Source organism: Streptopelia decaocto (genome assembly GCF_964273445.1).
Source record: "Streptopelia decaocto genome assembly, chromosome: Z".
NCBI lineage: Eukaryota > Metazoa > Chordata > Aves > Columbiformes > Columbidae > Streptopelia > Streptopelia decaocto.
Window position 1 is genome coordinate 63607388 of NC_138657.1, and position 15627 is coordinate 63623014.

Below are 15627 nucleotides of genomic sequence, written 5' to 3' on the forward strand. Positions count from 1 at the left end.
GAACCTTGTTCTGTGGCTGAGCCCTTATAAATCTGTGTGAGATTCCATCCCGATTACTGCATGCAAATGCTCTTACACCATTCTGTCTAGGACAAAGATTGGAGAGACCACACAGAAGCAGTGATCCATCCCTTCCACCTAATTGTTGTTTGTGGTGAAGGGAAGGCAGCCAGATAGGGTGTCACTTCTTGCAGAATGACAGCCTCAGCTCAGTAATGGCCTTCTCTTGACTGACTGACTCCAGATGAGGCTCACAGGACTCATCCAAAGTCTATTACAGCAAACCTCCATAAAAGAGTCCTGGATCTTAGTTCTTAGTAATAAAAAAAAAAAAAAAAAAAAAAAAAAAAAAAAAAAAAAAAGTCAGCAAAATAACCAAGGCCTCTTCAGCATTCTACAGAGGATATTTAAAAGTCCTTCTTGCAGATCAGGTAGCTTCAGAAGAGAACAGGGAGTTTACTGATGGAGGAAACATGATGGAGTATAGCAAGGGAACTCAGAGAAAGGAAAAGCAAGTATCTCTGGTAAAAATGGTGTCCGTTTCCTCAAGAAATAAACTGAAAAAGTGCAACAGACAATTATAACAGGGCTGGCTCCAGAAGGAAGTTCAGGCACGGGAAGAATGCATTTTAAGAAGACTGAAGGGCATTTTGTCTGCCAGGAATTCTATAGTCAGCATAGGTGATGTTAAGTTTAAGGTAGCAGGAGGAAGAAAAGAGTGAAACACAACAGCATCTGTTTCAGTGTACCCAGTTTGTCATTATAATCCAAACCAGAAATGCTCCAGGGGGAAGAATACTCAAAACTGAACAATAATGGGAAACATATCAGCTAGTAACTTCTAGCATGAACGTATGGGAGGAAAGTCAACAAAATTTTGGAATGACAGAGAAAAATGTTATTAGACTGTTTTATTTACCATCATTAATTTCTGATCTATAGGGCAATAAAACTTTCATGATGGAACACAGGTAGAAATTCCTGTACCTTTAAAACAGGTAATTGTTTTTTGACTCATCAACTGTAAATAGACTAAAAAGAATAAGCAGAATTAGTAAATGCCTTATCAAAGTATTTTATGTTCATTGTACTTTAGCATCTTACTCATAACAGTAAAGTGATTATTTTCCTTAAGCCAGAAACTAGATTTTACCTGAGAAACAAGAATTATTTCATAGGACTTGATCAGAGATTTCCATACAAGATATTTTTACTGTACCAGATAAGAAGCATCTCTTAGCAACAGTGACCTAAGCACCAAATCTTCTGAAATTACTTATATTTAAAACCAACATGGCTTCAGATAAACTTCAGATAAAACCTTAAAAGCTCGATGCAAAAAGGACATTTTATTGTTCTTGTTATTATTGACTGGCTGTTAATGAAATCATTCCAAGAATTACAGGATATTTTTTCTGCCATTAATTTAATTCTTGATCTACATTATTGCTTAGGTTAAAATATTATCTAATAATGTACATGACCATGTTCTTGACTTTTCCTTTCCTTATTGTTTTGCTTATATATGACAAACATTGCTGCTGCCAAGGAGAGGATTCTGGCATAACATATAGATGTTACTTGAAAGAAAACATTATATATGTATTTTGATGCATCTGACAAAACAAACATTAAGCATACAGAATTCTAGCAATGGTAAGTCAGGGAACAGACAACTGTACCATCAGTATAATTCTTAAAAGCTGCAGTTTTATTTCACTAAATTATCTATGTTGAAAACAAATCTGTGCCTGGTGTGGAATTTCACTGCATCAAGTGTTACAATATTTTTGTTTTCATTACAAGCAGGAGAATGCATGTAGAACAAGTGTTAAGAAACATGACAATAAATTAGAATATAATTTACAAAAGCAAAAATAATAATAAAGTAACAGTGTACCACATTAATACTGAGTATAAAATAATAAGCAACTAATCACAATAATACAAAGGTAATTTCAGTCTGTATTATTAAGGATATCTATGTGACATTCACTCCATTACAAAGTTCCTAAAGAAATTGACTATTTTTTGGGTGCATACACCTTGAGGGGTTAATCTCTAGATCTTTGCTTCAGTTTTGATCTTCTTCAGCTATTAGTATTGCTCAGTGGAAGTACTGGCACCAGATTGATTTCTGCATTTCGTATTCTATTTGATTCTAGGCATGTCATATTTATAGCCTATACAAATAGTCCTATTGTCACTATTTAGGAATACAAAACTATTTAGCTTAGATTATATAGATGGCTACACTGTAGCAGCAGCAGTGAACCGTGCTGTGGAAACCAATTATTTTTCATTGAATTAGGTTTCAATCTGAAGCATTGTTTAGTTTGTAAATCCACATACATTCTGTTTTGTTCCCTTTAACAATACAATTCCATGTTGCTCCAGGGAGTTCTTTAAATTCCAACCTCAGTGCTGTTATGTTGCAGAGTAAACATCAGACTCCCTAGTGTTCTAGCACCAGTAAGAGAGCAAAATGTGTCTTTGGAAACAATCCTTGCAATTTTAATGTCCTAAGTGAGGTAAAAAAAATATATAAAAGGTTTCTTTTGAATACATATAGGAAACCCTTTTCTTGTTAGCTGAAAAGACACATTAGATGATAAACAAAATCATGCCCTGGAGAAAACCAGACCCTGATACAAAGAGGCCTCTTGCTTAGGGAATGCCATTGCAACCCCTTTCCCTTTTATAATATTTTTGACCTAGCCAGGGCATGCTAGCACCAAGGTGTTTTGTAAAAAGGATATAGAAAGTCAATTCGCTTAACAGAGAAGGACTACATATTGCCCTTAATCCCCATATGAAACTCCCAAAGATTGGCGTTTTTTATCCACTGGTGTCAGTTTTAACAGGAGTTGTTTACGTGGTGGCGAGAGCAGCAGATAAGCGTATGTGAATACACGCAAGCCATCTGAAAATGCATTCCACTGGTCACAGGCGTACAGAAGCGGAAATACTGGCAAGAGGTAGCAGATGACAGGAATTTGATGGTCATTAATACGTGGGTTACACAAAACCCCACAGACAGATTGTCAACATATTGGGGGGATCTCATGGTATGACTCCTGTTAACAATATCTATTGTTCCATGTTAATTCACATTAGTAAATAGTGTGTAACGCATTTGGCTTGTTATTGGTAAAATACACTAGTACACTTCAATCTCATGATACCTTGAAATTATTTTTCACTGAAGAGAGTACTTTTTTTAAAAAAGTGCTATTTGAGTTAGAATTTGTAACACGTTATTGTTCACATAATTTTAATTGCACTACAACAAAGGAGGCACAGTTGGACACAAAAGCACATTCATCACATACCTGCTCCAAAATGCAAGTGTTCAAGTACAATATATTAATATAAACAAGTACCTACTTTCTTTATCCCCTTGTTGAGTCTGTTACTGAAAAGTGAGGGGGGGAGAGGAGCAAGACAATAAACTTTTTAATGGTAGATTATTGAACATGACTTGCCTAGAGTAGTTTGGTTTCACATTTAAAAATGCAAAGTATTTGGTGAATATTAAAAATACGGTAATATGAAATAAGTGGAGTATGGCAGCAGAATAGTTAAGGCATCTAGCTACCAGTTCAGAAGCATGACCTTGTTCCAGTCCAATGCTGAAAGCTGCTCCTAGCTTTAAATATGGTCCAGCTTTAAATATGTACCTGGCCATTTACCTGAAGGAAAGTGGCCAGACTTCATTCTATCATCCCCTTTTTCAGTGTGCTTTTCTCCTGATAGCCCGACAGGCCTCTTGGCTCAAGCACACTTTTGACTGCTCATTTGAGCAGAATGTAGATACCTCCACGAGTCACTTATTCTTTGGTTGTAATCCTTGGCCACTGGGATGTGGTCTCCTGAACCGCACATTCATATATTCTTTCTCATGAACAAGTGCCCTTCTGCTGTGGTATCAAAGAAAGGGACATCTGGAATCCATTTTAACTTTCGGCTTTGCAAAAGATTCTTGCTATTACACAGTAGACTTATCTTTTATACTGGAATTCCTTAGTTTTAGAGAATCAAAAGTAACATGTAAACCAGATCTAGATGCCCACAAAGGTGTTTCTTCTTTGTGGCTGGTGTTGTAAACAAAAGTGAGCTGAAGTCAAAGTGTAAGTTCTAAGCAACCTGTATGGTAGTAGTGAAGGAGCTGGCAATACGGTCTTCACCACTGTTGGAGCCTGCCTCCTCCATGATACTGAAATATGTTCCTTTTCAGTGGAAATCTCAGCTTCACTTGTACAATGGTAAGATGGCTATAAACCTGCAACGCAGATTCAATTTCATTTCATAGTACACTTGTATTTCATGCACCACTGCAATAACTGTTGCACCTCTTAAAACTAAGTCCCTTATGGTTGTTCTATTTAGTATAGCTTTATATATGGCTCACAGCAGTGTTCAGGAAATATGGATTACTCCAAAGAGAATTAGGTGGAATGAAGGAAAAATACTTTAAAAAAAAAAAAAAATTATGCTCCTTAAATAACGTTTCCAAGCTCATTTTATAATTTAAATTGTGGTGCTGTGTCATGAGATAAAATAGTTAACATTTTTAAGCTATGACTTAACATTTTTTTGATTCTTCTTTACTTCCATAGTAGACCAAGTCATAACAGCTACATTTTAAACAGTTTTAAATACAAATGGATTCAGTGTCATTGCTAAGTCCATAATAAAAATTATTTTAATGGTCCAAGGAGGTAAACAGACTATTGGATTTAGTCAAAAGAACACAAATGTTCCACAGTAAGCTATTCTATATGTGTTTTGTGGATCTTTCCAATTTGGCATGCCCTCCTTATACTGTGTCCAGCACTTTGGATTAATAAATCCCACTTCACAGAAGTTAAAATAATATTGAAATCCTGTCAGCTGGGGCTGACCAGTGGTTACGTTTTCCACAGGGTAATGCATTTAGAAGGACGACAACCTCATTCCGCTGTGTGGCTCTCTTTGATGGACACTCTTCCACAATGATAATAACAAGGCACATTCTTCTGCTTTCTGTGGGTCAGTGTCCTTGGCAGGTCTTGCAGCACATCTGTCTGAAGTATGCTCGACTGCAGAACTTGAACTTCAGCACCAGTGGGCAATATGCCACTTTGTTCACATCTTTGCACTCTAATAGTTAAGAGCAGTAAAGAGAGGGGGGGGGGGGGGGGGGGGAGAAGAAAAAAGAAAAATTAAAGTACAGAGAAAATTGGACATTTAACATGCTTCTTCTATATCCATCCACCTTGCCCTCTTCGTAACTTCTCTTTCTAATCCAGCTGAGTGCACACAATATATTTTAAAAAGCCATTAAAATGTTTGCAGGGCTTCTCTCCCAGACATTTACAAGTGTGTCCACTTTGTCTTGGAAGAATTATCATTTATTGGGATAAATGATCACTTTGGACAGCTAGGAAATGTGAACCATTTTTCTTACAATACTTTTATAGGTTCTTTCTCAGGAGTTATTTTATCCATCCATGAGAGGTTATCCAAAATCTAACATGATTCGCACTATTTGGTACCATGCCTTTGCATTTGTAAGAATTCTTGAAACAGAATGTGCATTGCAGCTAACAGGGATGAAGAAAAAGTGTTACAAATAAAAACAGTAACAGTGTGAGTTTGGTGACTGGACTGAATGGCAAAATATACGTTAGGCTTGGTTCCACACATCCATAGTTTCTCTTATGCAGGAGGGAAAGCCAATTTTATGCCATAGACATGTAGGAGTTCTATTTTGTAGCCGTGTTTTCCCTATATGCTCAGCAAGCCTTTATCATACCAGCAGGTAACTCTCCCAGGAAGGGAGAACAATGCATTCAACCACACAGAGGAAGGATTCCTTCTTTTCCATCCCACACAGGTTGTTTCTAAAGTGACTTGTGAGCGTACATTATAGGAACGCTATTGAATACCTTGTGGCTCTCCTCTAGCTTAGCTTCTTGTCTGTAGAAAGAAGGTGGGAATAGGGAATGGAACAGTTTGGTCCATGACCAGTTCTTATTCTAATATGGCTGGAGATACCAGCTGTAGCTGAGAGTTCAGGGGTACACTCAGGTTCTACAGCTCAGGTGCTGCTACCGCAGATTTCATTTTGAATGGAGTGAGTATTGTGATAGATTTTTAGTTAAAAGCATTTGCACAGTTCCTTCCAGACTGACACTGAAATACAACTTTGGGAAGGAACCTTGCTTCATGTGTAGGAAGACGGAAGAGATGTGTATGGTGAAAAAGTAAACTCCACAACTTTAAAGTACAAAAATTAAGTGATGGGAAGAATGAAATTAATCTATTAGAAAATAATTTGTCTCCAGTGAATGCTGTAAGTTTTTACTGTTTAAAGGCTGCATTTGATACTGGCTTCCTCCTACAATCTTTCTCAAATTACAACAGCTATAAGCAAAACATGAATAAAAAGGAGGTAAACTAGTAGCACTTTGACCATTATCATATTTTGTATTGAATTGGTATCTGTGAAGACTGGAAGTCTGGATGCTGTTGCTCCAAGGCCTGACAGAACAATAATCCTTGATTCCGAGGTGTCTGTAAGCCAAATATGAAAGAGACAACAGACACACCAAGCAGGTGAGAAAATAAAAAAGTAATAGTGAAACAAACACAACCAGCATGTAGAATCCTTCAGCTACTCCTATTTGTCTTCCTTCTACATACAATCTCCTAGGACATTATTTTTGCTCTGGAATAGGTAGTTATGGACAGTCAGTTCATCCTGCAAGCACACTGTAGTTAACAAATGCAGATGATAAGCTTTATTATTTGAACCTAGGAAAGCATTAGTAGGCTGAACTTCAGGGGTGTGTACTGAACCGCATTTCTGATGATGGCAATATGGATGTTTTTTAGCTAGATAAGTAGAGGTCATGAAATTATTTAAACTGTAATTTCATTAACATAGATATAGTGCTTTTACTGTAATTTTTTACTCTACCTACCCAATCTTTTATGTACTATTTTTCTCACTTTTTAAATGTCAATTTGAAACATAGTTGAATGCCAGGACAAAAGACATTGGGGGTAGCTTGTTGAAATAGACATATCTATCAGCAGCACATGGTCACTGTGTTTCACTGAGTTTCAAAAACTCTTCCCAAAATACCTTCCAGAAATATTTTGGGTCCTCATGCTTGTGGAGACTGGAAGTATAAGAGAGACAGATGGTGAAATATTAATGAAGTGAGGAATAAAAAGGTTCACTTGATCTTGACAAGATGTAAGAAGTTCACCCAATTGCAAAAATAACCCTCATACACATCATATTAGTTAAACATAGGTAAAGCCACGAACTGCATTTTTGCTAAAAGTAGGATTTGAAATTATCATATTTCATGTTCTTAAAGTTATTCTTCCTCTTGACTAAAACTGGATGCTGTTCAGCCAATGTCATTTGGACAGCATTGAGACAATATTCCAGAAGTTGCCCACAACTTCTGTTTTAAAAATCAGTTTTGAAATAAATGTGGTGGCTGATGAAGTAGCCTATTCTTCATAGGATTGTGGTTGAATGGAAGAGGTTTAGCAGAGCCCTTTTTGTTCCTAGAAACTAATGTTAATAAATTGCAGTAAGCTGCATGTATTAAACTCTCCTTTCCTGAACTTTGTGGCTAGGTCAGACAATATTATGATATTAAGTATCATGTTACAGTAATAAAATCACAGAATGTCATTGTGCCTTCAGCTAAAGAGACTGCAGAGACATATAATGCAAAATAAAAAGAAAACTGAAATGAAATTTAAATAGATAAAACAGTTTTTCAGTCAAAGTTTCAGTAGGCCTTTAGCTGTCTGGATTCAGCAGACATACATACACTTCAGAGAATAAAATAATTCTGAATACATTTCAAATTGTGTAGTACATGCTGCCTGTAGCTCACTTCCAGTAGCAAATGTAATGTTACCCTCATCAGTGGCAGCCTGTCAAAAGCCCCATCTACAATATTGTAAGTCACCAATGAAGAGTTTAAAGAAAATGAAGAGCCAAGCAGACGTACAATTTGACAAGATATATTGTAACTTTCTTTTACTATTTCTGTATGCCAAAAATGTTGAGTTTTCTTTTATGTAAACAAGCTGTACTTTCCCCAAGAAAGTGCTTCTAAACTTTACCAACATGACCATTATACTGCAGAGTGGCTCAACGTCCCTCAAAAACATGTATGTTCTTATCTTGGGTTAGCAAAATTTAGTTGTCCAGCAATTGCTGAACGGGTTCTACAGGGTGCAAGCACTAGAGTTTGGCAAGTGATAGGAATCAGGTTGCTTGCTGGGGTTTGAAATGGGAAGGGTATCCCCTCGGCAAGTCTAGCCCCACTGAAAACCAGCAAGTTGTTGTTGGAGATGCTTTTGCCCCACAGTGGGGCTCAAAGCACAAAGCAGTGCTACCAGGTGGCATGGGGACAAGTCTCTGTGTGCCAGCACATGTGCTCTGCTTGACCAGTGGTCTTAAGGGGCAGAGCCCTTGCTCTGAGAGATGCCGTCCCTGATTCCGAAATACTGATACACAGTTCACATCCCACTGCACTTGGAGAGAGACAAAAGCGAGTGCACAGGCACAGTACACCCCTCTCACAAATACATTCACAAGGGAACACCAGAACTCAAATATTTCTTTCTTAGAAAGTATTACCTTTCCAAAATCAGTTGTGTTCTTTAGGATTAGTTAGTTCTTAAATCTTACAAGCTTTCCAGCATCTCTAGTGTGTTGAAAAAGATACGCCTCCCTGTTTAAAGGCTAACACTTTACTAACACAAGAGATGTCCCCTCCTTTTGTGTCTAAGATGTTATTTTAAGAGAGAAAATGTGCAATATATGTACGTTATTCTTGCAAATAGTTAGTGCTTCTAATATTCAGTATTTATAGCAACTCTGAAATGTGTATAAATTAGAATATATTTTTAAGAAATACTTCAAAAAATACCTTGAAGACAAAATTTTTGTCTAGTTTTGGGATAGGTAACAATAGTAGGGCTCAGTAGAAACTCCACCCTCTGGTGGATGCAGGGGAAAACATAGTGACAGGGGATGAGAGAAAGGCTGAGGCGCTAAATGCCTTCTTTGCCTCAGTCTTTAATAGTAAAACCCATTGTGCTCCAGGTACCCATCCCTCTGAGCCAGAAGATAGGGATCGGGAACAGAATGAAGCCCCAATAATCCAAGGAGAAATGGTTGGTGACATGCTACACCACTTATGTACACATAAGTCTATGGGGCCAGATGGGATCCATTCAAGGGTACTTGGGGAGATGGTGGAGGTGATCAGTAAGTCACTTTCAATTACTTATCAGCAGGCCTGGTTAACTGGAGAGGTCCCAGTTGACTTGAGGTTTGCAAATGTGACACCCACCTACAAGAAAGGACAGGAGGATCTGGGAATTACATGCTTGTCAGTCTGACCTCAGTGCCGCGGAAGGTTATGGAGCAGACTGCCCTGAGTGACACCACACGGCATGTGCAGGACAACCAGGTGATCAGGCCCAGTCAGCATGGGTTTATGAAAGGCGGGTCCTGCTTGACCAACCTGATATCATTCTATGACAAAGTGACCCGTGCAGTGGCTGAAGAAAAGGTTGTGGATGTTGTGTACTTGGACTCCAGTAAAGTGTTCGACACCGTATCCCACAGCATTCTCCTGGAGAAGCTGGCAGCTCATGGCCTGGATGGTCATTTTCTTCGCTGGGTAAAGAACTGGCTGGATGGCTGGGCCCAAAGAGTTGTGGTGAAAGGAGTCAAATCCAGTTGTTGGCCAGTCATGAGTGGCGTTCCCCAGGGCTCAGTATTGGGGACAGTTCTGTTTAATATCTTTATCCATGATCTGGATGAGGGGATTGAGTGCACCCTCAGTAAGTTTGCAGATGACACCAAGCTGGGTGGGCGTGTTGATCTGCTGGAGGGCAGAAAGACCATACAGAGGGATCTGGACCAGCTGGATTGATGGGCTGAGGCCAATTGTGTGAGGTTCAACAAAGCCAAGTGCCGGGTCCTGCACTTGGGTCACAACAACCCCAGGCAGCGCTACAGGCTCAGGGAAGAGTGGCTGGAAAGCTGCCTGCAGGAAAAGGACCCGAGGGTGTTGATTGACAGTGGCTGAACATGAGCCAGCAGTGTGCCCAGGTGGACAAGACGACCACCAGCATCCTGGCTTGTATCAGAACTAGTATGGCCAGCAGGACTGAAGAAGTGATTGTCTCCTTGTACTCAGTACTGGTGAGGCCCCACCTTGAATCCTGTGTTCAGTTTTGGGCCCCTCACCACAGGAAAGGCATTGAGGTGCTGGAGAGAGTTTGGAGAAGGACAATGAGGCTGGTGAGGGGCCTGGAGCACAAGTCTGATGAGGAGCAGCTGAGGAAACTGGGGCTGTTCAGCCTGGAGAAAAGGAGGCTGAGGGGAGACCTTATTGCTGTCTAAAACTGCCTGAAAGAAGGCTATAGCATGGAGGGTGTTGGTCTCTTCTCCCAAGTAACAAGTGAAAAGACAAGAGGAAATGGCCTCAAATTGCACCAGAGGAGGTTTAGTTTGGATATTAGGAAAAAATTCTTCATGGGAAGGGTTGTCAGGCATTGGAACAGGCTGCCCAGGGAAGTGGTGGAGTCACCATCCCTGGAGGTGTTTAAAAGACGTGTAGATGAGGCTCTTAGGGGCATGGACTAGAGGTGGACTCAGCAGTGTTAGGTTAAGGGTTGGAGTCAATGATCTTAAATGTCTTCTGCAACCAAAATAATTCTATGATTCTGTAATTGTAACAAGGTTCTTCTGAAAGGATGTATTTTAAATTGCTAAATGAACTTTGAGATTACACTTTTAAGTCATTTAAGCCACTTAATCACTAACAAATAATCAGTGGTTTCCAGCAAATACCTTCAACATGGGACATAAACAAAAATGGGGTGCTAAGTGGCAATGTGGTGGGAACTGTATCTGTTGGAAGAAACTGCTATATCTTGATTGTTCCTAACTGTGCTAATGAGGCTGCATGGCTGTCAGTAAGCAGCTGGCTCATGCCCAGCCAACTCAGAGTGCAGGCCAGAGAGCTGAAGTCCATCTGGAATACTATGTAAGTGATTTTCAACATTTCCTATTTGTGGAACCCAAAAATTTTCCAGTGAAGATGTAGGTCCTTGAAAACTGCTATTACCAACAGCCTTACTTTTCATTGTTACCCCGCACAGCTCCACTGTTAAGAAGTCCATGGCCATCCAGTGTACACAGATGACATACAGAAAACCCCTGACTGTAGTCATCTATGGGAGATTAGCTTATTTTCCAGATAATATTGAAGAATTACTAACATAATTACTATAAATAACAACATGGCCTCATCATCTTGAAATTAAGAGGAGACTGGGACTAAATCATGCCCACTTAATAAGTATTTTATTGCCTTCCTTCCTTTGGAAAAAGTCAATATCTACGTTTGGAAATAAAATATCATTTAGCCTTCGAGCTTTAAAGGGTAGAAAGTTTCCTAGATTGAAAATCATCATATAAAGATTGCTTGAGAGCACTAAACAGAAAAATGAGAATTAAAATTATCAAGGAAAATTGTATTACAAAGATGTTTTTCAAATAACACGGGATGATAAGCCCTATTTAAAAATAAAGCTTCGAAACTGTAAATTATGGTGCTCAAACACTAAATCATCAGTGTATTTCTGGGAAGACTAGTATGATCACATTTCATCCCAGACTTCTCAGTTTGAGAGACTTTTTTGACAACTTGAAGTCTATGGTGAGAACTTGAATGGATACAGTAGGTACTGAATGACCAACAAATCCGGGTAAACTGTAGCCTAAGTTTGCTTTTTTAAAAAAATGTAAATTCACAGTCCTTATTCCATATAATTAGGATATTAAACTTCAATGTGGTTGGAGAACTTGTGTAAAAGATACTCCATTATACACTACACAGAGATTAGATATATTAAAAGGAGTAGCATTAGTGACGTCACAGTCAACTTGTCAAAACTTAGGGAATAACTGTTTTAAAAGACCTATAATTGCCATGGAAAATTTCCTGATTTTTGGACTTGTACATTTTAGTAATTTTTTAATTTCTTTTCCCCATACAAAATTTATTCGTCCTGTGAGCAACTATCCTATTTTTTTTTTTTTTTTTTTTACAATCAATAAGGTTGTGGGTTTTTTGTTTTTGTTTTTGATTTTACTGCTTGACCCTCTAATTCTACTTGGAAGACATAATTTCTTAATAGGTTTTCTTGGACAATTTATGAGTTCAGATCTGGAACTTTTCACAATAAGCTTATTTTTACGTGATTATCTAGTATATCCTCTAGTAAAAATATCTTATGATGAACAAGTAGACTGTATCATGTAAAAAATACTGTAATTCTTTCAAACAGGCATTACAAATCCAAGAAATTAGAAGTTAATTAGAAGAATCTGACAAGTAAGTCAAAGTGTAAGAATAGGCTTGTAGCACAGTGTAGCATTAAATCTGTGGACCCAGTCTTTCAATGACCATGTAATTAAGTATTTTTGCCACTACGTTGTTATGTTAGCCACTAATGGAGCAGGCAGAAAGTCAGTGGATGAGAAGCATATCATGCACCCCCTGCTACTACAGACATTTCCATTGAACCAATAAAGAGACTGGAAAAGTAATGACACAAAACAATAGTATTTTGTTCATGACTTGGCCTTACACTTTAACAGTGTTCTTTTTTTAAACAAAGCATCTGCATTGTGTTTTTTCTGACAACTAATTTGAAAATAATTGTAAAAAAATTCACTCACAGGCTGAGACATGACATCATGTAAATTATTACTAATAAATTAATGCAGTAATACTGACTGTGTTGCATTACTCCTTCCAGAATATATTATATTAAGATGGCAAGCTTACCTTCTGTGTTGGAAATGGGAGTACTGTCACATTTACTTTCACACTGCTGCATTGATGGAGGTCTAAGTGTTTCTGGACACTCGCTGGATGCTTGTCCAGTGTATGAGAGGCACTGTACTGTTCTCATCTGTTGCCCAAGACCACACTGTGCAGAACACTAAAAATCAGAAAGATAAAAAGGTAAAACAATTTGGATACAATTTTAAAATATATACCAAGATAACAGGAAAGCAATTTGGAACAGTACACATGCACATATTTTAAAGAAGACAGGCATCTGAAAATATTTGGTTAATACAGAAAATAGTTTTCATAACATTGTTTAGAAATTTGGGATTTTGACAGCATACCTGAGCACTTGTCTATCAAAGAAAACAAAACACAATGTAATATTGGCTCCCTGAGTAGCACAGATTTAAGGTATAAGACTATAATTTACAGTATTTCATATATCATATCTGAGCTTAAGTGCATGTTTTCAAGAGAGGAATAATCATTTTAGAATAAAGAAGAAAAACTAAGGCAATCAAGAAGTCAAATCTCCTACAGGACTTTTTTTAAGGAAAAAGCAAACTATATTTCAAACAAAAATAATATGCTATTTCAAAACATTTTTAATCTCTATAGTGGTTTTAGCACAATATCAATTTAAGACAAATGTGCAATTGAAAAACGACCATAAAGGAGAAATTACTTAGACTGTACTGCCACAAATGGCTGTCCTCTGGCTAGTTAAGCTAAAGTGTTTTATTTTTATTAGTGGAAAACTACTCGGCGAACTCAGAAAGTGAAATATCCATTTATTGTTTTAAAACGAGGCCACTAATCATAATTGAGACATAAAAACACAAAGAAGGAAACTCAGTATATTGTATTTAGAAACAGCAGCACCATTCAGCCTGTCACATAATAATTTTGCTCCCTGTCTGGTAATTCAGACTATTTTATGTAAGATTTGATAGATCTTGAAGATTTTTGCGTGGCTACATATATCTCTCTTACTAAAATAGGAATGGCCTTTGTATTTCCATCATGTTTGTTAAGGAAGTTAAACACATTTTTAAAAATTTTAAACCTTGCAACATTGTGGTATCCCAAAATCCCCTTCCAAAAATACTGTAATAAGGACTATTTATTTTAAAAAACATGCATGAAGAAATTCGTCAAGTAGAAATTAGATTGCTGTCAGCAAACCCTTTATAGTTCAGCAGACAACTGTCATTCAGAATCACATTTCAAGCTGAGAGAAAGAGTGAGATAGTTTCCATGACTCAGACAAAAGCACCTCTTATCCATTTCCAGCAACATCTTATCCTGAAAAGGTGCTAATGAGTAGGAGACTAACAGCGATAAATACTTAAATGAACTATCTTACCTGTCCCCAGTCTCCTGTAACCCAGCGAGGAGGAGGACATCGGCCTAAACTACATCGGATGCGGACTGGAGGCTTGCTTTCCTCTTGGCATTGAGCAGCTGGAAAAGTTTTTAAAAGGTCGCTGCTTTTGCACAGAACAATTCGGTGTTTGAATCCTGGGCCGCACTTCGGTGTGCACTGAAAAAATATTGACATGAATAAATAAATAATGAAATCTCTGTAAAAAGTCAAAGTGTCAGAAATGTTGTTCTGGAAAATAGAAGTATGTGTTTATGGTCTTACAGTTAAACTATAATCACAATTTCCCCAAGATGATAATTATTATTTTAAAATGTCTAGAAACACAAATATTATTAAGTTCAAGTTTTTATAATTGTTAATTTCATAGAAGTAGATTTTCTTTGCTATTCATATTTAGGCTACAGTGTTACTATTTACTCTTATATCTAAGAGCCTTTAGGTTAGGTTTAAGAAAAGTGCTTTGCTGCAAAGTAGTAAGGTCTGCCACATGCAGCACAATCATGAAACAAACTTGAGTATGCATTTCAGAAACCAGAAATTCAACTCTCTGTTCTTAATATATCACCTTAGTACAGTCTTTCTCCACCTCACTTACAGACAACAAAGCTACAATGAACACATTTTTTCCTCAAAAAACATACGAGAGGATAAATGCTTTACTCGACTCCACAGAAACCAGACTGTTCAGACAGAAATACTGTATCCTCTCTTTTGATGCATGCTTTTGTCTCCTTTCCTATTTAAACTCTTAATTTTGTTTTCACACAGTTCTTGGTTTTGCTCCTTTTATCACTCCTCTGCTCGTTCTAAGAGCAAGCAGATAATCAAAGAGTGATTTGAAAGTAAGGTCTGATGACCTCTGCTTTTCCTCCTCTTTCTTCACACTGGTTCCTCCTCTTCTCCTTCCTTTTTGCTATTGACTGTTAACTGTCATTTAATTTACACTAGCACAACTGCAGAACGGGGAACAGATAAATGCTAACAAAATTAAAACTTGAGACCTTCCCCAAATCAGTCCCTCTTTAGCATCTGACCAGGACGTTTTGCAAGCGGAGTTGGTATATTAACCTTTATCCTGTAAGCAAATCTAAAGTATTTGGGCCAGAATCAGTTTCTGATAGCATAAACCTTACATGCAGATTATGCTAAACCTGTCAAGAGTGGAACTGCCTTTCATATAAAAGCAGCTGTAGAGACAAAACTGCCTGGGAAATAATACTTTGTGGAACTGGAGAAACATTCAAGAGGTTGCACACCAGAGGTTTTCCACACATCCAAAATGGGTGAGTATATAATTAGTAAAAAAACAAAACAAAACATCCAAACAAAAAACCAAAC

General features: G+C 37.7%; 1 protein-coding gene across 1 annotated transcript in view; it reads right to left on the minus strand.

Annotated features, from left to right (window-relative positions):
* Positions 1-1347: 1347 nt before the first annotated feature.
* Positions 1348-15627, minus strand: part of ADAMTS6 (ADAM metallopeptidase with thrombospondin type 1 motif 6) — a 152743-nt gene continuing 138463 nt past the window's right edge. Inside the window, exons 23-25 of the mRNA XM_082074507.1 lie at positions 14269-14445; positions 12894-13050; positions 1348-5142 (exon numbers count right to left, since the gene is read on the minus strand). Coding sequence (XP_081930633.1) covers positions 5033-5142; positions 12894-13050; positions 14269-14445 — 444 coding nt within the window. The 3' untranslated portion in view covers positions 1348-5032. The remainder of the gene's footprint in view (positions 5143-12893; positions 13051-14268; positions 14446-15627) is intronic.